We start from the raw sequence: 24,207 nt of genomic DNA, 5'->3' as shown, positions 1-24,207 counted from the left end.
AGTGACACAGGACACTGAAGGGCACAGGAGGATGTTGTTGAGGTGATAGTGTTTTAAAAGTCAGCTATAATCCCATACAATCTAGTCAGATAAAAGGAAGTCATGGTTAAAAAAAAAAAGAAGAAGAAGAAAAAAGAAAAGAAAAAAGAGTTTTGAGTGGTATCTACCATCTGAGTGAGTCAATCTGGAGTGTGGCTGTCTTTCACAGGAAAAAAGGTAGTTAAACAAAGAAATTCCCCTACAATTCCCTTTTCTCATGGGTCTTAGCATCTTGTTATCATGCTACATCTTCTGATGTCTTTTCATGTTATTAACACCAAGCAAGCATCTCATTTTGTTGTTGTTGTCATCATGTCCTTGTTGTTGTTGTTGCTTAAACCCTGAGATCAAGATTTGAGTTGAAATCAAGAGTCGAATGCTCAACCTGCTGAGCCACCCAGGTGCCCATTTTCTTTTATTTGAAGTTGTCAAGATGCCCCTTATGGAAATCCTTCCTAGGTGCTTCTCTGGTTGGCAGAAATGGCCCAAGAAGAAGGATGAGCAAGATTAGTGATTTTTTTTTTAATGTGTAAACTGTAGTAGATCCTTGAGTTTGAACTTGAAAATTCTGTAAGACTAGAAAACACCAAAGAAACTGCAGGGCAGAGCAACCATCATCACACCATCAAGGCTTCCAAACCCAGAGAGGATAGGGTGCTAGGAATTTCTGTGGAGAGTCATATAGAAATCCTACATTATTATACTGACAGGCATTAAATTCTTAAGCTTCAAAGAACTTTCTGACTTCCCCTACTATCTTCCTCAAAGTATCTTTTTCAATCCTGAGCAGAGCCAGGCCTAGTTCTCGTCTCTGCTGCGCTCAGTGCACAACTGGTCCAGAAGTCTGGGATGTGGCCCACAGGTACTCCATAAGCTCTTTGTCTAGGGTTCCTTTTGCTAGAATTTTTCTGGAAGCTGTTGCTGAAACTAGGGCTATTCCTAGAGGTGAGGACTCAGTCACTATTCCTTGAATTGAAAAAGGAAAATGCATGAGTCAAAGGCAAGAGAGAGAAGTGCAATGAGAAACTTGGTTGTATTACTGATTTTATCAGTGGTAATCTCCATACTTACCTCACACTGCATCCTCAACTATAAGTTTCATGAAGTCAGGGAGACTTTCTCTATTTTGTTGCTTATTGCCTCAAATCTATTAGAAGTTATTGTACATAGGAGTGATAGATATGCATATATATAACTGTAAAATATTTTTAATTGAATGGAACATCCTTTTTTTTCTTTTTTTAAATAATAAATTTATTTTTTATTGGTGTTCAATTTGCCAACATACAGAATAACACCCAGTGCTCATCCCGTCAAGTGCCCCCCTCAGTGCCCATCACCCACTCACCCCCACCCCCCGCCCTCCTCCCCTTCCACCACCCCTAGTTTGTTTCCCAGAGTTAGGAGTCTTCATGTTCTGTCTCCCTTTCTGATATTTCCTACCCACTTCTTCTCCCTTTCCTTCTATTCCCTTTCACTATTATTTATATTCCCCAAATGAATGAGAACATACAATGTTTGTCCTTCTCCGATTGACTTATTTCACACAGCATAATACCCTCCAGTTCCATCCACGTTGAAGCAAATGGTGGGTATTTGTCATTTCTAATGGCTAAGTAATATTCTGAATGGAACATCTTGATGATAAATCATGCTTCTAACCTACCATTCTTCCTGTGAACACAGTTGCTGTCACATCATATAATTCAGTTATTCTTCTGGTATCAATAACATATATATGATTCCCCTTTGATAAATTTTTATTGAAGTATAATTAGCATACATCATATTGGTTTAGATGTACAATATAATGATTTAACATTTGTATACATTGTGAAATGTTCATTATAGTAAATCAAATTACTATCTATCACCATACAAAGTCAAGAACCCCCCCCCCCCATGAGAACTTTCAAGATTTACTTTTGGAGCAACTTCAAATTTGTAACACAATACTTTTTACATGAAGTCACCATGCTATACATTATATCCCTGTGACTTATTTTATAACTGGAAGGCTTTACTTCTTGACCCCCTTCACACATTTTGCCTACCCCCAAACTCCTGCCTCTAACAACCATCAATCTGATCTCTTTATCTATGAGTTTTGTGTTGTTTGCTTGTTTTATTTGTTAGTTTACATGTCTGAGTGAAATGATATGGTGTTTGTATTTCTCTCATTTATTTCACTTAGCATTACACCTTCAAGGTCCATCTATGTTGTTGAATGGCAAGATTTCATTCTTTTTATGGCTGAGTATTATTCCATTGTGTGTGTGTGTGTGTATATATATATATATATATATATATATATATATATATACTACATCTTTATCCATTATTCCATTGATAGACTCTTAGGTTGTTTCCACTTTTTGACAAATACTAATCAATCTTTCACTTCTGTCTTATTCCTATGGCTTTCTTGGATTAATTTTTTTATCTGTCCCCATCAATACACTTCAACTGTGTCAACTCTTGCTTTACCCTAAGGTTTTCTCAAATGGGAAAGTATTAAAAATCCATGGGCCAAATAGAGAGATATTTCATTAGATTCCTTTCCAAGCAGAAGATATAATGAAGGCAGGGAAATACAGAGCTCTGAGAAAGATTTCTTTTTCCCTGTAACTCAGAATGCAATGAGCTGGAATATGCAACATACCAATATACTCAGCTCTGGTGAGAAAGTATTTATGGTAAGAGAAGTGTAAATTCAGGTATTGTGCTTGCCTAAGTTTCTAGGTATCTTGACAAGAGCTGCTTTCCCCACTGATTCTTCTTGGCTGCAAATCTAATGCTTCATAAGAGAGTCCCAAGATATTGACCATGGATGTAGGGTCAGTTAAGAGATTCAGAGGAAGAGAGGTGAAACAATGGATTTTTGGATCTGTGGAGGGATTGGGAAAGGAAGTACCAGACAGAAAAGAAGTTTTTGGGTAAGAAAGTTCTTTTCTTCTGAGCACTACAATCAATATCATTGTACTGTGCCTGTCACACAGTTGGACTCTGAGCTCTCCAATCCTCTACAATTTCAACCAAATACACTGAAAAATACACCTATGCTTAATATCTTTGCATTAACCACCTATTCCACACCATCACTGTTCCCTTCCTGAAATATGCAGACTTGCAGAAATGGTATAACCACTTTGAACAAAATCTGGCAGTTTGTAAAACAAAACAAAACAAAAAAAAACACACACTAAAATTCAGAAATTGAACTTTCAGCTTAGAATATCCAGAGAAGCAAAACTGAGATTCTGTTTCCTCCATAAATAATGGAGGTATTTATTCTAACAAAAGAGTACTCATACCCTACAGGTCAACACTATTAACTTTGAACATTTGTAAAAATTAAACAAAACAAACAAAAACATGAAGGCACTAGAGACTGACAAAACACTTAGAATCTACAGTGTAATAAACAATTAAAAGAAGGGACTATACTATTGAAGGACTTTCCTGGTTTTATGGCTTTTTATTTGCTCAATTGGTAGTGAGCAGGACAGTTAAAACTCAGCAGCATAGAGACTTATTAGCTTGAAAAGCAAGAGGAATGATTTGGGGCTATTATAACAGCCAGTAGGAGAATGCCTGTAAAAGAGAGATCCAGAGGAGGAAATCTCTTATTTTACATACAAATCGAGCAATTCTTTGAACAACATATGTTTGAAGTGAATACAGAGGAGTCCAAATAGACCTAAAAGAACTGATCAAAATTTCAGTTGCTGCAAAATGCAGGGGAGATTTTCGAATTTGAGATCAACCAAATTAATTGCCTGAAAAATAAATATCCTTCAGAAAAATAAACAGAATCCAGAGTCTTTACATCTCATTCACAATTCCCCTTGGGGAATTTAAGGTACATGTTAAAATGGTTTAACCTACAGAGAAACTAAAATAGTCCATACTCAACAACAAGGTGATCAATGGAGAACAACTTCAAGATAATGCAGATACTGCATTTAAAACAGGACTTACAACAAGGAAGATAAGAACTTCACCGTAACTATCATAACTAGGGTAAAGCCTATTAAAGAAAACTTGCTTATAATAATCATCAAATAGGAAATTCCAAAAGACAAATAGAAATAGTTTTATTAATTGAAATAGTAAAACTAAAAGCTTTAATCACTCAAAAAAGTAATCCTGGACTGGCTTAAGAGAAATTTAGAATCACAAAAGAAAGACTGAGTGAACTTAAAAGTAGATTAATGCAAATTATCCAATAGGAAAATAATGAACAGAGCCTCAATAATCTATGAAAAAAAAAATCAAGGCTTAACATAGGCTTAACCCCACAGAATAATCAATAAAATACAATGATAACAAAACTATAAAGATAGCTGAATCAAATGAGGAACAAAAGGGTAAAAGTTGTATGTTCAGTATATGGAGAAAAGCATTGCACAATTCTATGACATTCTAACATAAAAGAAGGAGAAAGGAAGGAAGAGGTGTTCAGAATGGTGAACATAAACTCAGGTGCAGATGAGCCCCAAGACAAGGGGTGGATGAGGAGTCAAGAAGGTTCAGGAGCGTGGTGGGCACAGGGTGATAGGCCCGGGGCAGTTCCAAGGATTGAAGTATGGATACACAGTGTGAGAAAAGCAACATTTAGAAAATTTGTAGATGAGTGACCCGTGGTTTGTGACATTAAGAAATGATACAATCCCTGCTTCATAGTCTAGGAAAACCCCAATACGATGGGGAGGAACAGCCATGGAAATAGTCAAGACCATGGGAAGAGATGTAGATGACTCCTCAAAGGCCTTATACTCAAATTTATTCTGTAACCCAATGACCCAGTAGCCACACTGAGGTCTGTATCTAGAGTAAACATTTTGATTATCTGTGCCTTGTCTAACACCAAGATTTATATTATGAAAACGTTTTCTAGAGTATACCCCCAAGATCCAGGCAGTCTTCTTGGACACCTCTATTTCCCAGTAGTGTTTCCCTGAGGAGAAATATTGGGAGCCCAAGATACCATAATTACTAAACTTAACAGGCCAAATTGGCACAGACATCACTTGTCTCTGGTCTTCTGAAAGGACAAGGCTTAGATTTAAGTTGCTTGGGTTCAGTGTGATGTCCACTGCAGAAAAAAAAAGAAAGAAAGAAAAGTAAGATCAGGTGACAAGTATGGGGTTGGTTTATCTTCTGACATTATAAAGAGGGAACTTGGGAAATGATTTGGTAGAACTTGTATTGATGGATTGGGGAAAGGAGTAAGACACTGGAGAATTGTATTTCATACACACACACACACACACACACACATATATATGCTAAAAAAGATATATATATATATATATATATATATAGAGAGAGAGAGAGAGAGAGAGAGAGAGAGAGAATATTATATATATTAACACATGGAGCTAAGATTATGAGATCTCACTGAAATCGCAAGTTTCTGAAAGGGGATTAGAGCACAGAGATTTGAAGAACCAGTAACTTCTTCTTACCCCAGTAGCACTGGACTTGTGTTAGCTCTGAAATGATAAGAGAGTCAGTGATGCTGACTAGAAGCAAATGACTAAGCACCAATGCCTATCTCTTCTCCAGAGTAGGGCCAGCAGAGGGGAGCCCTGTGAGGCTATGAACTGGTGAATGAGAGGATGGACTAGGCATCTAGCCATTCCCCCTTAGATTTAACCACATCTCTCTCAGCAATATCCATCTTCTGTGAATACCCTCCTCCTTTCTATTCTCTCTTTGAAACTATACCAGCCCCCCACTTTAGTCACTGACACCACAGGAGTCCCACATTCACCCATCTTGTCCTGGCTCTCCTCACCTCTACACATGCGCAGCATTGTGCTCAGATCTGGAGCATGGAATATACTCTTCAGTCTTTTGGAAACAGTTTTTGGCTTCTTCAGTGTCCAGATCTCACTCCTAGGCATGACAAAAAATGTTGATCCTACTTCTCTTACCGTGTATCCTTCCAATATGACTGCCTTCCTCTCTCTTTCCATGCCACTGATGCACTTGAACCCTCCTCCCTGAGAAGCTTGAGTTGGGGAGAAGGGAGAGTCCTAATGCTGAAGCCAGAAGAAATGTGCTCATGTCTACCTTCTCATCTACTATCTGTATAACCTTGGGAAGGTATTCATCTCAAACAGTTTCTTCTTCTAAAAATGGAATAGTTAATCTTTTTCTTGATACCTCATGGACATAATAGAAAATTTGATGAAATAACATGTAGGAAAAGCCTTTGCTACCTCTAAAAAATGTATGCAGTCTGTGGGAAAGTTATCACGGTGGGTCTTTCAAGGAGGCCATAGATGAGTCTTCCCAGGCAGAGAGATCAGTAGTGAGGCTGCAGATGCTAGCTATGATGTGAAATCCACAGGTCTCTTTTTGAGAGCCTGTGAGCTTGTGCCCTCATCCAAAGCCTGAATCCCAGTGGTGTGACCCCACAAATAACATTTGAGATTTCAGGTGCTCTGGAAAAAAAGTTAAAAACACTTGGTAAAGGAAAAATTATGACCACCAAACTACAAACTGTTAGTATTTCATGTGTTTGTGAGGAATTTAATGTTGCCAGGTAGGTTGCCAACTTAACCCACAAGAACTACTTTCCTATATAAGCTTCTAACAAGTGTGAATAGGAAGAGATTAATTATGGCACCACGGTCAAGCCTGAGGCTCAGGGTTTTTGTTGTTGTTGTTGTTGTGGTTGTTGTTGTTGTTGTTTTTAATCTAAAGAGAACCTGCAGAATGACCTGGTCTTTTATATTCTCATGCAAGCAAAGTAAATATAAAGGAGCTGCTCCTACAACCTACTTTAGGGCTTGTTGAAGCCCTCCACGTGATAAGATAGGCATGGATGGAATACAGGAATGAGACAAGGACAAAGTAAAGTCATAGACGCCTGATAGTAAAATCCCTGATCCTTATTACCCTTACTTTCCCTAATTCTGTGAACTCTGACCACTAAATTCACCACCATAGAATGTGATCTATTCCCCATACATATGGAGCACTTAAATCCTTGTCTATGACCAACAATTTAAAATAATACTACATCCAAATTTCCCTGATTTGGAAGACTTTTTATTCTGATTGACCATCAGAACACTCATATGGCTACAATCCTTTCTTCATAACACAAAAGCACCACCCCATGGTCACCCATACATACCATTTCATGATTCCACTCATGTCCTAGAAGAAGAGAGAAAACAAGAGTCAAGGTATATAAATATTAGAGCAGGATTAATGAAAGATAGAATAGAAGAACACTAGAGAAAATCAGAGAAATCAAATGTGAACTATTTGACAATATCAACAAAACTGACATACCATGAAGAACAGAGAAGACAAATTATTAAAATTGGGAATGAGAGGGAACACATTACTACTGACTTTTACAAAAACTAATAGAAATATAAAACTATGAACAATTGTATGCCAACAAATTAAATAATCCACGTGAAATGGACAAATTCCTAGAAAGACAAACTATCAGTGCTAATTTAAGAAGAAATAGAAAATCTGAATACTCCTAAAAGATGTAGCTATTAGACTGGAAATAAAGAATTTCCTGTGAAGAAGGCAGGCCCAGATGGCTTCACTGGTGAATTTTGCTAAAGATTTAAAGTGGAAATAATAGAAATACTTCACAAATTCTTCCAAAAAATAGAAAAGGAGGTTATAGTTCCCAACTCATTCTATGAAGCCAATACTACCCTGATGCAAAAACAAGACAAAGACATCACAAGAAAAGTGAACTACAGGCCAGTATTTCTTATGAATATAGATGTAAACTTCTTCAACAATATACTAAAAAACTGAATCCAGCAAAATAGGAAAGATGATATATACACCATGGTCAAGTGGGATATATCCCAGAAATGCAAGTTTGGTTTAACATAAGAAAAGCAATTCACATAATTCACTGGATTAATAGAATAAAAGTAAAAACAACATGATGATTTTAATAAACACAGGGGAAAATTTTTGACAAAATTGTGTCCCAGGGATAAATCCTACTTGGTCATGGTGAATAATTTTCTTAATGTGCTGTTGGATCCTATTGGCCAGTATCTTGTTGAGAATTTTTGCATCCGTGTTCATCAGGGATATTGGTCTGTAATTCTCCTTTTTGGTGGGGTCTTTGTCTGGTTTTGGAATTAAGGTGATGCTGGCCTCATAGAATGAATTTGGAAGTACTCCATCTCTTTCTATCTTTCCAAACAGCTTTAGGAGAATAGGTATGGTTTCTTCTTTAAACGTTTGAAGAATTCTCCTGGGAAGCCATCTGCCCTGGACTCTTGTGTCTTGGGAGGTTTTTGATGACTGCTTCAATTTCCTCCCTGGTTATTGGCCTGTTCAGGTTTTCTATTTCTTCCTGTTCCAGTTTTGCTAAAAATGGCCCAATGTAAAAATACTATTATAAGAACATTAAGAACAGAAGTACCTCTTATTCCCAAGGTAACTAACCTAAAATCTCATCTAATTTTTCATCCATTTTTAAGTATGGAATTTCTTTGTTAGCTCAGACTTCTGAGTCAGTGTTGAAGGTAACAACAGCATGCAAACAACAATAATACCTCTAGCAAACAATAGGCATATGATAAAATGATCCATCCCTATCACTACAGTGAAGATCCAGATAATAGGAAAGTTGTTATAAGAACTTTCAAGGGACAAGGTTATGAAGGGACAGCATCACAATCAATAGTATATATCTTAACATGTTGGAAAGGAACACTCAAACTCCCTAATCTAGTGTAAGAGTAAGTTCCTTGGTTGGCCTGTTTGTCATTCTTTGAAGCTGTTATCTAAATGTGGGAAGTTAACCCCCCAAATTCATATTTATCTACTGAGCACTGTTTTTATTACAAGTAACCAGATACCAACTGAAGCTGGTATAAGTGGAACAGATGCCTGGAAAAGTGACATAAACACGAGTCTTCATGAAGGCAGTTGAAAGAGCTGTGAAGAGCTTGTGAATGAACTATAAACAAGAGAAAAGGAATAAATCTGCAAGATTTTTGTTTTTACTCATATATAATTAAAATGCCAAAAAATTCACCTTCTATAGTTCACAATTTAGTAGGTTTTAGTTTATTTATGGGACGCCTGGGTGGCTCAGTGGTTAAGCGTCTGCCTTCGGCTCAGGGGGTGATCCTGGGATCGGGGATCAAGTCCTACATCGGGCTCCTTGCACAGTGCCTGCTTCTCTCTCTGCTGTGTTTCTGCCTCTGTGTGTGTGTGTGTGTGTGTGTGTGTGTGTGTGTCTCATGAATAAATAAATAAATAAAATCTTTAAATATATATATATATTTATCATCACCACTATTAAATTCCAGAATATTTTCATTATTGCAAAAAGAAACCTTACTGTTAATAGCAATCATTTCCTATTGCCTCCTCTCCAGAGACTCTGGAAACTACTAATCTAATCTGTGTTTATGGATTTATCAATTACAACCTTCATATAAGTGGAATCATACAATAAGGGCCTTTTGTGTCTGCCTTCTTTCACTTATGTTTTCAAGGTTCATTCACATTATAGCACCTATTAGTGTTAATTTCTTTTTAGAGCCAAACAATATTACATTGTTTGGGTATGACACATTTTATCTATTCATTCTTCAGTTAATCTTTCCACTTTTGAGTTCTTATGAACAATGCTACAATGAACTTCTGTATACAAGCTTAGGTGTGGACCTGTTTTAATTCCCAGGAATGGAACTGCTGAGCCATATGGTAACTTTAACTTTTGGAGGAACTGCCAAGCAGTTTTCCAAAATAGCTTCAACACTTTACAACTTCACTAGCAGTATATGAAAGTTCCAACTTCTACACCTCTTTGTCAATTCTTTGTATTGTCCATTTTTTGGTGGAATTATCATTGTGGTTTTGATTTTACATTTCCCTGATGGCTAATAATATCAATCATGTTTTCATGAGCTTATTGGCTATTTATATATCTTCTCTGGGAAATATCTATTCAAGTACTCTTTTTCTAAAAAAAGATTTATTTATTTAAGACAGAGAGAGCAACATACTTAAAGGATCTATCCAACAAGAGGACTTAACAATCCTGAATATATATGCCCCGAATGTGGGAGCTGCCAAATATTTAAACCAATTAATAACCAAAGTGAAGAAATACTTAGATAATAATACACTTATACTTGGTGACTTCAATCTAGCTCTTTCTACCCTTGATAGGTTTTCTAAGCACAACATCTCCAAAGAAACGAGAGCTTTAAATGATACATTGGACCAGATGGATTTCACAGATATCTACAGAACTTTACATCCAAACTCAACTGAATACACATTCTTCTCAAGTGCACATAGAACTTTCTCCACAATGGACCACATACTGGGTCATAAATCGGGTCTGAACCGATACCAAAAGATTGGGATCATCACCTGCATATTCTCAGACCATAATGCCTTGAAATTAGAACTAAATCACAACAAGAAGTTTGGAAGGACCTCAAACACGTGGAGGTTAAGGACCATCCTGCTAAAAGATGAAAGGGTCAACCAGGAAATTAAGGAAGAATTAAAAAGATTCATGGAAACTAATGAGAATGAAGATACAACCGTTCAAAATATTTGGGATGCAGCAAAAGCAGTCCTAAGGGGGAAATACATCACAATACAAGCATCCATTCAAAAACTGGAAAGAACTCAAATACAAAAGCTAACCTTACACATAAAGGAGCTAGAGAAAAAACAGCAGATGGACCCCACGCCCAGCCGAAGAAGAGAGTTAATTAAAATTCGAGCAGAACTCAACGAAATCGAGACCAGAAGAACTGTGGAACATATCAACAGAACCAGGAGTTGGTTCTTTGAAAGAATTAATAAGATAGATAAACCATTAGCCAGCCTTATTAAAAAGAAGAGAGAGAAGACTCAAATTAATAAAATCATGAATGAGAAAGGAGAGATCACTACCAACACCAAGGAAATACAAACGATTTTAAAAACATATTATGAACAGCTATACGCCAATAAATTAGGCAATCTAGAAGAAATGGACACATTCCTGAAAAGCCACAAACTACCAAAACTGGAACAGGAAGAAATAGGAAACCTGAATAGGCCAATAACCAGGGAGGAAATTGAAGCAGTCATCAAAAACCTCGGACACAAGAGTCCAGGGCAGATGGCTTCCCAGGGGAATTCTATCAAACGTTTAAAGAAGAAACCATACCTATTCTCCTAAAGCTGTTTGGAAAGATAGAAAGAGATGGAGTACTTCCAAATTCGTTCTATGAGGCCAGCATCACCTTAATTCCAAAACCAGACAAAGACCCCACCAAAAAGGAGAATTACAGACCAATATCCCTGATGAACATGGATGCAAAAATTCTCAACAAGATACTAGCCAATAGGATCCAACAGCACATTAAGAAAATTATTCACCATGACCAAGTAGGATTTATCCCTGGGACACAAGGCTGGTTCAACACCCGTAAAACAATCAATGTGATTCATCATATCAGCAAGAGAAAAACCAAGAACCATATGATCCTCTCATTAGATGCAGAGAAAGCATTTGACAAAATACAGCATCCATTCCTGATCAAAACTCTTCAGAGTGTAGGGATAGAGGGAACTTTCCTCGACATCTTAAAAGCCATCTACGAAAAGCCCACAGCAAATATCATTCTCAATGGGGAAGCACTGGGAGCCTTTCCCCTAAGATCAGGAACAAGACAGGGATGTCCACTCTCACCACTGCTATTCAACATAGTACTGGAAGTCCTCGCCTCAGCAATCAGACAACAAAAAGACATTAAAGGCATTCAAATTGGCAAAGAAGAAGTCAAACTCTCCCTCTTCGCTGATGACATGATACTCTACATAGAAAACCCAAAAGCCTCCACCCCAAGATTGCTAGAACTCACACAGCAATTTGGTAGCGTGGCAGGATACAAAATCAATACCCAGAAATCAATGGCATTTCTATACACTAACAATGAGACTGAAGAAAGAGAAATTAAGGAGTCAATCCCATTTACAATTGCACCCAAAAGCATAAGATACCTAGGAATAAACCTCACCAAAGAGGTAAAGGATCTATACCCTAAAAACTATAGAACACTTCTGAAAGAAATTGAGAAAGACACAAAGAGATGGAAAAATATTCCATGCTCATGATTGACAGAATTAATATTGTGAAAATGGCAATGTTACCCAGGGCAATGTACACGTTTAATGCAATCCCTATCAAAATGCCATGGACTTTCTTCAGAGAGTTAGAACAAATTATTTTAAGATTAGTGTGGAATCAGAAAAGACCCCAAATAGCCAGGGGAATTTTAAAAAAGAAAACCATATCTGGGGGCATCACAATGCCAGATTTCAGGTTGTACTACAAAGCTGTGGTCATCAAGACAGTGTGGTACTGGCACAAAAACAGACACATAGATCAATGGAACAGAATAGAGAATCCAGAAGTGGACCCTGAACTTTATGGCCAACTAATATTCGATAAAGGAGGAAAGACTATCCATTGGAAGAAAGTCTCTTCAATAAATGGTGCTGGGAAAGTTGGACATCCACATGCAGAGGAATGAAACTAGACCACTCTCTTGCACCATACACAAAGATAAACTCAAAATGGATGAAAGATCTAAATGTGAGACAAGATTCCATCAAAATCCTAGAGAACACAGGCAACACCCTTTTAGAACTCAGCCACAGTAACTTCTTGCAAGATACATCCACGAAGGCAAAAGAAACAAAAGCAAAAATGAACTATTGGACTTCATCAAGATTAGAAGCTTTTGCACAGCAAAGGATACAGTCAACAAAACTAAAAGACAACCTATAGAATGGGAGATTTTTGCAAATGACCTATCAGATAAAGGGCTAGTATCCAGGATCCATAAAGAACTTATTCAACTCAACACCAAAGAAACATACAATCCAATCATGAAATGGGCAAAAGACATGAAGAGAAATCTCACGGAGGAAGACATAGACATGGCCAACATGCACATGAGAAAATGCTCTGCATCACTTGCCATCAGGGAAATACAAATCAAAACCACAATGAGATACCACCTCACACCAGTGAGAATGGGGAAAATTAACAAGGCAGGAAACCACAAATGTTGGAGAGGATGCGGAGAAAAGGGAACCCTCATACACTGTTGGTGGGAATGTGAACTGGTGCAGCCACTCTGGAAAACTGTGTGGAGGTTCCTCAAAGAGTTAAAAATAGACTTGCCCTACGACCCAGCAATTGCACTGTTGGGGATTTATCCCAATGATTCAGATGCAATGAAACGCCGGGACAACTGCACCCCGATGTTTCTAGCAGCAATGTCCACAATAGCCAAACTGTGGAAGGAGCCTCGGTGTCCATCAAAATATGAATGGATAAAGAAGATGTGGTCTATGTATACAATGGAATATTCCTCAGCCATTAGAAACGACAAATACCCACCATTTGCTTCAACGTGGATGGAACTGGAGGGTATTATGCTGAGTGAAGTAAGTCAATCGGAGAAGGACAAACATTGTATGTTCTCATTCATTTGGGGAATATTAAAAAATAGTGAAAGGCAGCCCCGGTGGCCCAGCGGTTTAGCGTCTGCCTTCAGCCCAGGGTGTGATCCTGGGTACCCGTTATCGAGTCCCACGGCCGGTTCCCTGAATGGAGCCTGCTTCTCCCTCTGCCTCTGTGTGTGTGTGTTTCTCATGAATAAATAAATAAAATATTTTAAAAAAATAAAAATAAAAATAGTGAAAGGGAATAAAGGGGAAAGGAGAGAAAATGAGTGGGAAATATCAGTGAGGGAGATAGAACATGAGAGACTCTTAACGCTGGGAAAAGAACAAGGGGTGGTGGAAAGGAAGGGGGGAAGGAGGTTGGGGTGTCTGAGTGATGGGCACTGAGTGGGGTACTTGACGGGATGAGCACTGGGCGATATGCTACATGTTGAAAATTGAACTCCAATGAAAAAATAATTTAAAAAATAATAAAAATTTTAAAAAAGATAAATTCGAAAGTCAGATGCTTAACTGACTGAGCCACCCAGGCACCCTAGGTTGTCTTTTTTATTGTTGAGTTGTAAGAGGTTTTCTATATATCATGAATATTAAACCTTATCAAATGTATGATTTGAAAATATTTTCTCCCATTCTGTGAGATGTTGTTTTCACTTTCTACATGGTGTCCTCTGAAGCACAATTTTTAATTTTGATGAGCTCCAATTTACCTTATTTTTGGTTGCTAGTGTTCTTAAGCACCATATCTGTGAAGCTATTGCCTAATTCCAAGTCACAAAGATTTCTACCTATGTTTTCTTCTAAGAGTCTTATAATTTTTGCACTTTCCTTACTTTTAGATTTTTTTATCTACTTTGAGTTAATTTTTGTATATGATGTGAAGCAGGGGTCTACCTTTATATTTTGGCTTGTGGATATTGTTTTCCCAGCCCAATTTGTTGAAAACATCTATTGTAAGTTTATTAAAGTTTGTCTGGTGATATAATCACTTACAGATCCTGGTAAAAAATGCAAAGGCTGGGTGGGACACCTGGGTGGCTCAGCATTTGAGCATCAGCCTTCAGCTCAGGGTATGATCCCGGGTCTGGGGATGGAGTCCTGCATAGGGCTCCCTTCCGGGAGCCTACTTCTCCCTCTATATCTCTGCCTCTCTCTCTCTCTGTGTCTCTCAAGAGTAAATAAATAAAATATTTTAAAAAATGCAAAAGCTATTTTACTACAATGGATCTGAGGACCTAAAGTTAAAATAGCACTTCAGGTGATTCTGATAGAAGAAAAAAAAAGAAGAAGAAGAGTTATTAACCTCTATCACAAACTAATCTGAAAGCAAAAAAAGAAGAAAAAAGGGAACTAAAAAAAGCATAAAGAAAAAAGAAAGGACTAAAATGCAAGTATCAGAGAGAAAGGAAACAAGCCAAAATGTGAAAATCAATTATCCTTCTGCTTGATAACAAGAATTTTAAAAAGTATTTTGGAAATACAGCAAAGAAAGGGAAGAAATAGACAGGAAATCAAGCAAAAAATATGAAAATTCTGGAATTCCCTTAATGACCATCATACATCATGACTCAGGATCATAGTCACACTAATAATGCTTCAAAAATAGTATATAAATTTTAATGTTAGTTCAAATTGTTCTCTCAAGTCTCTATAGGTTTGCACCAACATAATTTCCTGACACCAGCAACCTTTCTGACATACACATACACTCATATACACACTTGCACACAGAATCTTACCACTCAAGTATGACACATCCTATCCATATATTTCCCATCCTCCTAAGAAAAGGCTCAATGTTCTTTCTCTTTATACTTAAAAAAAAATCTAAGAGGAGAAATTTATAATAATAAATACAGATTTTTTAATTTAAAAAAAAAGGATTCATTTCTTAAACCTGAAAATGCATGTATTTTCCTGTAGCTAAAATAAATGAAAAAAGTTTGACAAATGTCCAACACTGGATCACAGATAATAGGGGTATAGAGAATATCTCTGGATACCATGGATCTTCAAGTGTATTTCCTTACTTCATAAAATAATAAAGTAGGACACTCCCCTGCAATGCTTATATTAAACGGTCCATGATATTTTGAATGGATGGCAAAGAGGGGCTTCACAAAGCCAAAGGAACCTTGTAGTGTCAACACTGAGATCAGAGCCCAAAGACACAGAAATGAAAGTAACATAAATTCTGTTTCAAGAATTCCAAATTGGGGGATTCTTCTTACCTGCAGCAGGTCCACTGTTGACCATTTACTGCGATGCTCCAGATCTGAGATGAGCTCTTTCACCAACTGGTTCTGCTGAGCCAACTCAGCCTCACCCTCAGCCAAGTTATCCAGTATCCTCTTTTCCTCTTCTTCTAATTTTTGCAGAACTCTCTGCTCTTCACTGTCCAAAATGCTTCTAAGCTGATTGAATTCTGTTCTAATTCTTTGTCTCTCAGTCTGTATCTGGTACTGCAAGATTAAACAAACAAAAGAGATAAAGAATCTATCTGCCTGAAAGCCTACTGTGTAAGGGATTACGAGCCAGGAAAAGAAATATTTTTTCACTGAGTTCTAATCAAGAGGGAAATGGAGGCATGGGGTCAATTTTTGGGAAAGCTGGGTATTTTTCCTACTGTTTTCCCTTTAGTACATACCAAAAAGCAAGCCTCAGACTGTCTTTTAATTATTTTTTTATTGGAGTTCAATTTGCCAACATATAGCATATCACCCAGTGCTCATCCCGTCAAGTGCCCCCCTCAGTGCCAGTCACCCAGTCACCCAACCAAAGCAAGCCTCAGACTGTCTTATCCAGGCCAACCCTGGGATGAAATGTAATACCTAAATGAGGCTTTAAGTTGTATGTGGCTGTATTGGACATTGACATCTCCCTGCATTACCACATTTCCAAGTTTAAACCTTAGGGAAAATCTTGGTCCTTTGTCCAGAGTCCTTCACCAAAGGTATCAGAGCTTCATTGGAAAAGAGGAATGGAAGACAGAATTCTCTATCCTTCCTCACCAAAGAATCTGTCTTTATGCTCAGTTCCAAATCCCTGTGTGTACTTGTAACATGTCCACTCTCCAACCCTCAATTGTAACTGAGACAGGACAAAGAATCAAATAGCTTCTGGATGCATTCGGTGTCAGGGAAAAAAGAAGGGGCTTCCTTGTGATTTGGACTGAAGGTCCTGCCAAGATTCCTGTGTCAAAAACCCATCAGAAAGCATCTCTTCCTACCTTCCAGGAAGTCCTCTCTCCTCTGATATCAGTTTCCAACTTCTCAGCTTTCTGCTGCTCTTTCCTCAGCCTCTCCACAGCTGCCTGGAGATTCTCCTGTGAGAGAAAAGTCACATCAGACGACTCACATTAGGAGACATCATCAACCTATGAGCTTTCTCAGCAAAGAATGAATGGAGAAGAAATCATGCTGATCTCAGAAGAGACCAGTTAACAGAAACAGTGATTAGAATCTATGATATGAGAGAAAAGCTAAGGAGAATACATCATTTGTACCTGGGTGGTGGAAGTCACCATCCCTCACCAAGAGTAGCCTAATTCTCTCTTTTCATAGAAGATTGATCCTGCTGTAACAAGAAAAATCCCATACTCTTACTGACACTCTTTCCACATCCAATCCACAAGGTTGGAACAGCAATCATCCTGCTGAGGGGAACTATGAGAGCCAAGTTTGTGAAAGGAATCCCTGACTCATATAACAAAAGAGAAAAAAGGAAAACTTCTCACTCTTGGCCAAGAGTCTAGGCTCTAGATTCTATGCTCATTCTTTATTTTTTTTAAGATTTATTGATTTATGTTAGAGACAGAATATGTGTGTGTTTGTTAGAGTGGGGGTGGGGGAGGGGCAGAGGGAGAGAGAAAGGGGAAGAGACTCCTTGCTGAGAGCAGAGCCCCATGTGGGGCTAAATCTCATGACTCTGAGATCACAAATGAGCTGAAACCAAGAATCGGAGACTTAACTAATTGAGCCATCCAAGCCCCCCAAGGCTCACCGTTTATGTAAGTGTAAGGAATAAGCAGAATTGTCCTTTAGGCATTGGAAGCTTAGCATAGAAACATACCTGGAATATTACAGGGCTCAGTCTCATGGTGCCAAGGTGAGTAAAGAAGGATGGAAAGGTGAGATTTCCCACCAAGTACCATCTTCCCTCCTGTCTCCCTCCATCCTGGGCCTTACCTGATACTCCTTGACTACTTCCTCCACGAGGAATGTTTGGTGTCCCCGGTGCTCCTGAGACCGCTCACAAAGCCAACAAATGACCTTTCTATCCTCCTTACAGAAGAGCAGGAGCTTCTTTCCATGGCGCACACAGAGGTCTCTCTTCAGCAACTCTTCTGGGTTCAACTCAAACATTCTGATTCTCTCCACTATGTTGACCAGATGCTGATTATGCCATAGGTTACTGAGTGAGTATCTGACACCACACAGAGGACAGGTGCTTTCCCCTCTGGGGCTGATCTCTGCCTCCTTATTATTCACAGCAATGCAGCCTTGACGGAAGCTGTGACCACAGTCTAGACTCCGGGATTCTGTCGAAAGCTCCAGGCAGATGGGACAGGATACCTCATCCTGTATGTTCAAGATTTTTAAAGCCATAGTACGTCTTCCTTGGCTCTTCCTATATTTGCTCCTGAGCCTCTTCTTGCTTAAAAGTTCCTGGATGGCTGGACAGATTGAAAAAGGATAAGGTAAGATTGGCAGAAATGTAAAAGAATCATAATTGTGCAGATATTAAGGATTGGCCAAGACTGAAATGTTGGAAGGACAAAAAGAAAGAGGGAAAAAAAAGAAGAAACAGCAATGAAATTCAGTGGCCTGGTAAAGCTGCTAATGCCTCAGGCTTCTTCTGCAATTGTTCTTCTTTCAGCCTGGAATGATCCTCCCCTTGATATTTGCATGACTTCCTCTTACACTTCATTCAACCCTTTCCTTAAATATTTTTTTCATCAGAAGGACCTAATATGATTACTTTATCTATAGCACAATTACTAATATACCATTTGTTGTACATTTGCCATTTTTTCTTATTATATTATATGATATATGACATCTTTTCCTTAAATATCCTCCCCGTAAAATCTAATCCCTACATAGATCAGGCACTTTGTTTTTATTCACTGCTGTATCTCTAGTACCTAGAATGCACAGGAACACAACCTTTGATTAATTTATAAAGAACCTCCTCATTTCTCCTTAGGTAATGAAATTCTTTCTTTTAATCATCCTTTCATCCTTTTGTTCCATTAATTATCTGTTTTCTAATAGATAAACATTGGGACCACAGATATAATTTCAACATAAGAAATACTTACCTCTAAATATGCCTGTCCCATATAGAACCCTTCCATTCTTTCATATTCACTCCCAGAGACACTCACAGAAATAGCAAAGGCCACAATAGGGAAAGAATTTTATCACTAAGAATTATCGAACCTATTTATTCTTTATATGAAAGTCCTTGAGAAATGAGTACTTTATTGAACTGTTTAAATTGAATGAAGTAGCTTATAAAGATTATTTCATTCTCTAAGTTGAATTAGGGTAAATACAATGTCTTCAGGATCCTCATTCAGACATCTGGTAGGTGTGATAAACACTACCACCCAGAGGTCCATGTTTTGGAAGAACTAATAATTTGCCAAATAGGAGAATGTCAAAGATATCCCCCTTGCATAAGTAAGGGTTTAACTAAAAGGTGTGAGAAGGGATATGGAATGAGAAAGAGGAAAAACACATTCTAGAGAAAAGAATTCACATGTATGAATGCCCTGCTGATGGAAAATACAACACGTACAGGTTTTAAAATGCCCATATGCCTGGTGTGCCGAGATTTGCTAAGCTTTTGGCATTAATGCGCCTGTAGAGACCAAAAGAGTCACACTTTCTAAATGATGTAAAAGAGACAGTCTCTCTCCAAAAAGCAGGGATCAGTGATAGGAATTGTAGGACAGGCTGCTGGAGGGAATACAGAGAAGCAGATGAAGCTGAGAGAGAAGGTAAGAGAAAAGAGACAAGATTGGGAGTTGGGTTGGATATGTAACAAAAAAAAAGTCATCATCAGGCTTACATCCTTTCTCCCACAAAAAAAGATACTGGCATTACCTTCTTCTAGTACTTTGACTTATTTTTATTATTTTTCAAAGGTACAGACCTCTGCTTCCACAAGTGGGTTGTTACTCTTGTAATGAAATATTTGCTGGTAGGGTCTTGGAAGCTCCTCTCATGACTCTTACCAGGTAATCAATCTATTGCCCCAAGACTTACCTAAGCCATGTTAGTTTCATACATACCACCTGGTCTTGTTTTCTAACAAGTAACCTCTTGAAGGGGATAAAGTACCTTCCATATCACTGTGTGGACCCTCATGACTGACATGAGAAGGTCATGATGCTATGCTGTATCTCCTGTCCTGTATGCCCCAGATAAGCTACCTGAACCTGACTGGTTTACAACCTGCTAAATCATATGAATGGGAATGGCAACCCAAACCTAAAACTATTGGTGGTAGTCAGTCAGAAGGCATCACAGAGTGGTAACATGGTGACACTGCTGATTCTCAGAACCTGGGTTCATTATGGACAAGAAACTGTGAGGCAAAAAAAAGGGAAGATCTCAGTAGATATTAATGTTATGATACCTGTTTTAAATAATTGAATTCTATCCCCCATATCGATATCACTTGTGTGAATGTGATATTTTTTGGAAATAAAGTCTTTGCCAATGTAATCAAGTTAAGATGAGGTAATACTGGAATAGGATGGGCTCTAAATCCAGTGACAAGTGTCCTTTAAGAAGAAGAAAGGGAACATGGCATACAGGGAAGAAAGGCCATGTGACAATGGTGGCCAACACTGGAGCAATGCAACAGCAAGGCAAGGGACACCAAGGATTTCACGAAACCACTAACCAGAAGCTAGGAGAGAAACATGAAACAAGATTCTCCCTTATTACCTAGAGAAGAAACCGACTCTGCCAACATCTTGACTTTCGACTTGTTTCCTGAACTGTGGAAGAATAAATTCCTGTTTTAACCCATAATTTATTATAAAACCTTAGGAAGCTAACACAGTTGAAATAAAAGAACTCAGCTGTGTAACAAACTATAATCTTCCCTTTCCCCTAAAAAGAGAAAAATAGGGGCATGATGGAAGCTGTATTAAGATAAAGTTAGGTCCAGAAATATGTCACTTCTCCAATCACCCATGAAGTGAACCTGGTGAAAAATAAAGCTGAATGTGGGCTGGCCAATGTTATCTAGCCAATGGTACAGATACTGAAAATTGTCCAAAGGCCATATGTTATTAGCTCCTAGTTACAATGACTTTGGTCAGATCAGGCTTTAATGACTGGCAAGACCAGGGGTTTACACATGATAATATCCACCTCTGCTTACAACTGAAGCTATAAGCCAACCATAGGGATGGGGTTCTCTGTTATCCTTCATTCTATTCAGAATCCAACCAATGCTGAGAAACAACTAAAGTCTATAGGGGAGTGGACCATGAACTCTACCATGGGGTTATAAACCTCAGGTTCACAGTGGGGCTACAAGAAATTGATGTCAAATTAGCTGCCACCACACTGGCCACAGAAGGAAGATGGTATAAAGGAGCCAGTCCCCCACACATAGGTAGTGACCCCACCAAAGTCCAAGAGTGACCTGAGAGTCCAGCAGTGGTCAGGAAGATAGGAAGGGAATACAAGTAGTATCTGCCTGATGGAAGTCCCCGGTCAGCTGGCTGTCACAAGTGTCAGATGATTATATCCTATACTTGAGTCTTCTCCTAACATCTGGACTCATGATAATGCAACTTTATGCCTCTCTGCAGGTCACATAGTAAAATAAGCATCTCCAGGAAGTGGTGTGCAGGAAAGGATGTTCTCTGAATTTTCAAACAGCATCCTCGCCACTTTTCTTGGTTTCATGGGCCAGAAACTTCCAGTGGGGGAAGTAGGACCTATTTTTGACATGAAGAGACCTGGGGAGCTCAGAAATATTGTGGTTCCCCTCCCCATAACTCTATATTGGGAGTTCCTGCTTCAGAAACTCCTTAGGATTCAGGACTAAATTTGCATTCCCCCTCTCAACCCCCCATACATGACCCTCTCTCCAAGAGCTCAAGCTGTCTGGCAAATATATTTTTAAAAAGTAATATTTTTAGCAAGTCAATTAAAAAAAGTCATTCTGTAACAGGACCACTTTTATTACATTGTTCCTGGTCTCATTAGTTCATCAGAGGATGCTAAGAATGTTTTCTTCAAACTAGTTCCAATCATTTCCACTACCATTATCCTGTCAGGAGCCATATGTCTTCCTGCATGGATTCTGGGAAACTATTCTCCCTGAAACTATCACTGCCCTTCCTCAGTTTGCTACCATCTCTGTTCTTACATCATTGAGTAGAATGTTCCTCAAAGCAAGTACCAGTCCTGTCACCCTTACTTGGCTCAAATACATGTCATCCAGCATGAGACAGTCATCATCCCCACCGTCTAGTCAGGGCCACATTATATACCGCCTCCTCCTGCCTCTAACACCTGAGGCCACCCCCTTCTCTTCTCCCTGCTTATTCTGCCCCAGCCCACACGGACCTCCTTTCACTCTTGGTAGGAAACCCATACTAAAGCCTTTAAATCCCTCACATTCTTAAGATTCTACTCAAATATTTCCTCATAATGAGGCCTTTATGAAAACTACTTACAGTTACGAGGCCTTTATCAGGTCACTGCATTTGACACTTACAAACTGTTACCCCATAATATTAGTCACCTTCTTGTGTACATATCCATTATTTGTTTGTGTACAATCTCTCCCCAAGTAGACCATAAGATCTTTTTTTTTAATTTTTTTTTAGACCATAAGATCTTATTATGTATTTAACATTTAGTGCATGTCGAATGCATATTCATTGCACTTTTTTTAAACCAGCAGCTTTAGGTCCTATGAATCAATTGTTTAAATAAAGAAAGAAATAATAAATCTGTTTTTTCCAATGTGCTGGGCTTTGTTTTGGACCGTGGGGCACAATTAGTGTCTGAGCAGAAAGGTACCCTATCCAGGAGTAAACCATAGACTCCCGGGGAGACCGGAGAACAGGATGGAATGGGCATGTGTCAGAATAAATCCATCACTGTGTATGGCCCCTTTTGAGCAATAATCAACCCCTGTTAATTAGTTCTGAATGAAGAAAAATAGTAAAGAATTGAGGTAACCATGCAAAAGTGTGTCTACAGAGGAAGAATGATGAAGAAAGAGCCCTAAGGCAGGTAAGGATGGGTCAGTGGGCTACTGGAAGCAAGAGTACTTGGGCCTATTCTGGAAAGTTGCAAGGATACTCCTGAGATTGGCACTCCCAAGAACACAGGGTGACAGGGGGCCACAGAGACAGGTGGCAGGCACATCACTCCACAGACCAGCAGCTAAGGAGATGTCAGCAAGGCCATAGACAGCCCCTTGGTTGGTTTGCCAGAGAAGAATGAGAGAATCAGCTTCAATATTACCCCAGTCATGCCCCCCAAACTCCATTCTGTCTCATGCTCCACTCTAGGAGCTTGGGCTTTCAAACATTTGGAACACAAGGACCTCTTTTGCCAGCTTTTTTTCAAGCAGGTAGACGTGGGCAGAAGAGAAAATACTTTCTGTTCATCTTTGAGAAAGAGAGATAGAGAGCAAGAGAGGAAACGGACCCAATTCTCTTCAGCCAGTTAGATAATTCAAACTAGAGAATAGAAAGGGGATGAGGATGGACACAGGCTGGAGAAAGAAGGGCCCCTCCAGGAAAGAAACAATGCCCACCATCTCTTGGGCGTTCCTTTCTCTCTAGGCCATCCTCTCCAGAGTCAAGGCCACCATCTGTCTGCATTCAGAGCAGGAAGTTGGCAAGCTGACTTCGATTCCCGTCAGAGCAAGTCTGGGCCACACAAAAAACTCACATAACTTGGTATAGTACCTTCTTTCTAGCTTCTCCTACCCTCTCCCTCTCCACACACAGACCCTTATTAACTTCCCCAACGCACCTGTAGGCCCCAGCAGAGAAGTCTTGACTCCCGATTTAAGTGGTGAAGAACAGCCAGGGCAGGCGTCCTCAGCATTTCCTCACCAAACAAGTGCTGGGTCTGCGTAGCTCCTTCTGAGCTGCTGGCTTGGAAACGAAAGTGAAATCCTCAGAGCCGAAAGGAAGATGACAGGGGAAGGAGCTTCTGGGCCCAACAGGCAGCAGTCCTGTAGAGCGGAAGAAAAATGCTTTAACTCAGTGGTTCTCAAGTGGGGGAGGCCAGGGCTTGTCCCAAGGGATGTTTGGCAAAGTCTGAGGACAAATTTGGTGGTCATACCTGGGGGGGTGCTACTGCCATCTAGTGGGTAGAAGCTAGGGGTACGGCTAACTGTTCTACAGTGCACAGGACGGCTCCCACAGCAAGGAATTCTCCAGTCCAAAATGTAAATGGTGCTGGGAAAATTGGACATCCACATGCAGAAGAATGAAACTAGACCACTCTCTTGCACCATACACAAAGATAAACTCAAAATGGATGAAAGATCTAAATGTGAGACAAGATTCCATCAAAATCCTAGAGGAGAACACAGGCAACACCCTTTTTGAACTCGGCCACAGTAACTTCTTGCAAGATACATCCATGAAGGCGAAAGAAACAA

General features: G+C 39.0%; 1 protein-coding gene across 3 annotated transcripts; it reads right to left on the bottom strand.

Annotated features, from left to right (window-relative positions):
- Nucleotides 1-1,781: 1,781 nt before the first annotated feature.
- TRIM34 (tripartite motif containing 34) lies at nt 1,782-23,865 on the bottom strand. 3 transcript variants are annotated; one of them, XM_025459247.3, is made up of 8 exons: nt 23,571-23,864; nt 17,730-18,217; nt 16,772-16,867; nt 15,774-16,004; nt 7,193-7,215; nt 5,843-5,943; nt 5,511-5,537; nt 1,782-5,137 (listed from the first exon to the last, which is right to left on the bottom strand). In XM_025459247.3, the coding sequence occupies exons 2-8, from the start codon at nt 18,147-18,149 to the stop codon at nt 4,572-4,574; spliced, it is 1,464 nt and encodes a 487-aa protein (XP_025315032.1). In that variant the 5' UTR covers nt 18,150-18,217; nt 23,571-23,864; the 3' UTR covers nt 1,782-4,571. The 3 variants fall into 3 exon arrangements, with proteins under 3 accessions (XP_025315032.1, XP_025315033.1, XP_025315034.1); XM_025459248.3 differs by lacking the exon at nt 5,511-5,537 and having other exon boundaries at nt 23,571-23,865; XM_025459249.3 differs by lacking the exons at nt 1,782-5,137; nt 5,511-5,537 and having other exon boundaries at nt 5,843-6,494; nt 23,571-23,865.
- Nucleotides 23,866-24,207: the final 342 nt, after the last annotated feature.

This window comes from Canis lupus, chromosome 21 (genome assembly GCF_003254725.2).
Source record: "Canis lupus dingo isolate Sandy chromosome 21, ASM325472v2, whole genome shotgun sequence".
Classification (NCBI taxonomy): domain Eukaryota; kingdom Metazoa; phylum Chordata; class Mammalia; order Carnivora; family Canidae; genus Canis; species Canis lupus.
Note: the sequence above shows the minus strand (reverse complement) of the source record. Positions and strands in the feature narration are given on the sequence as shown.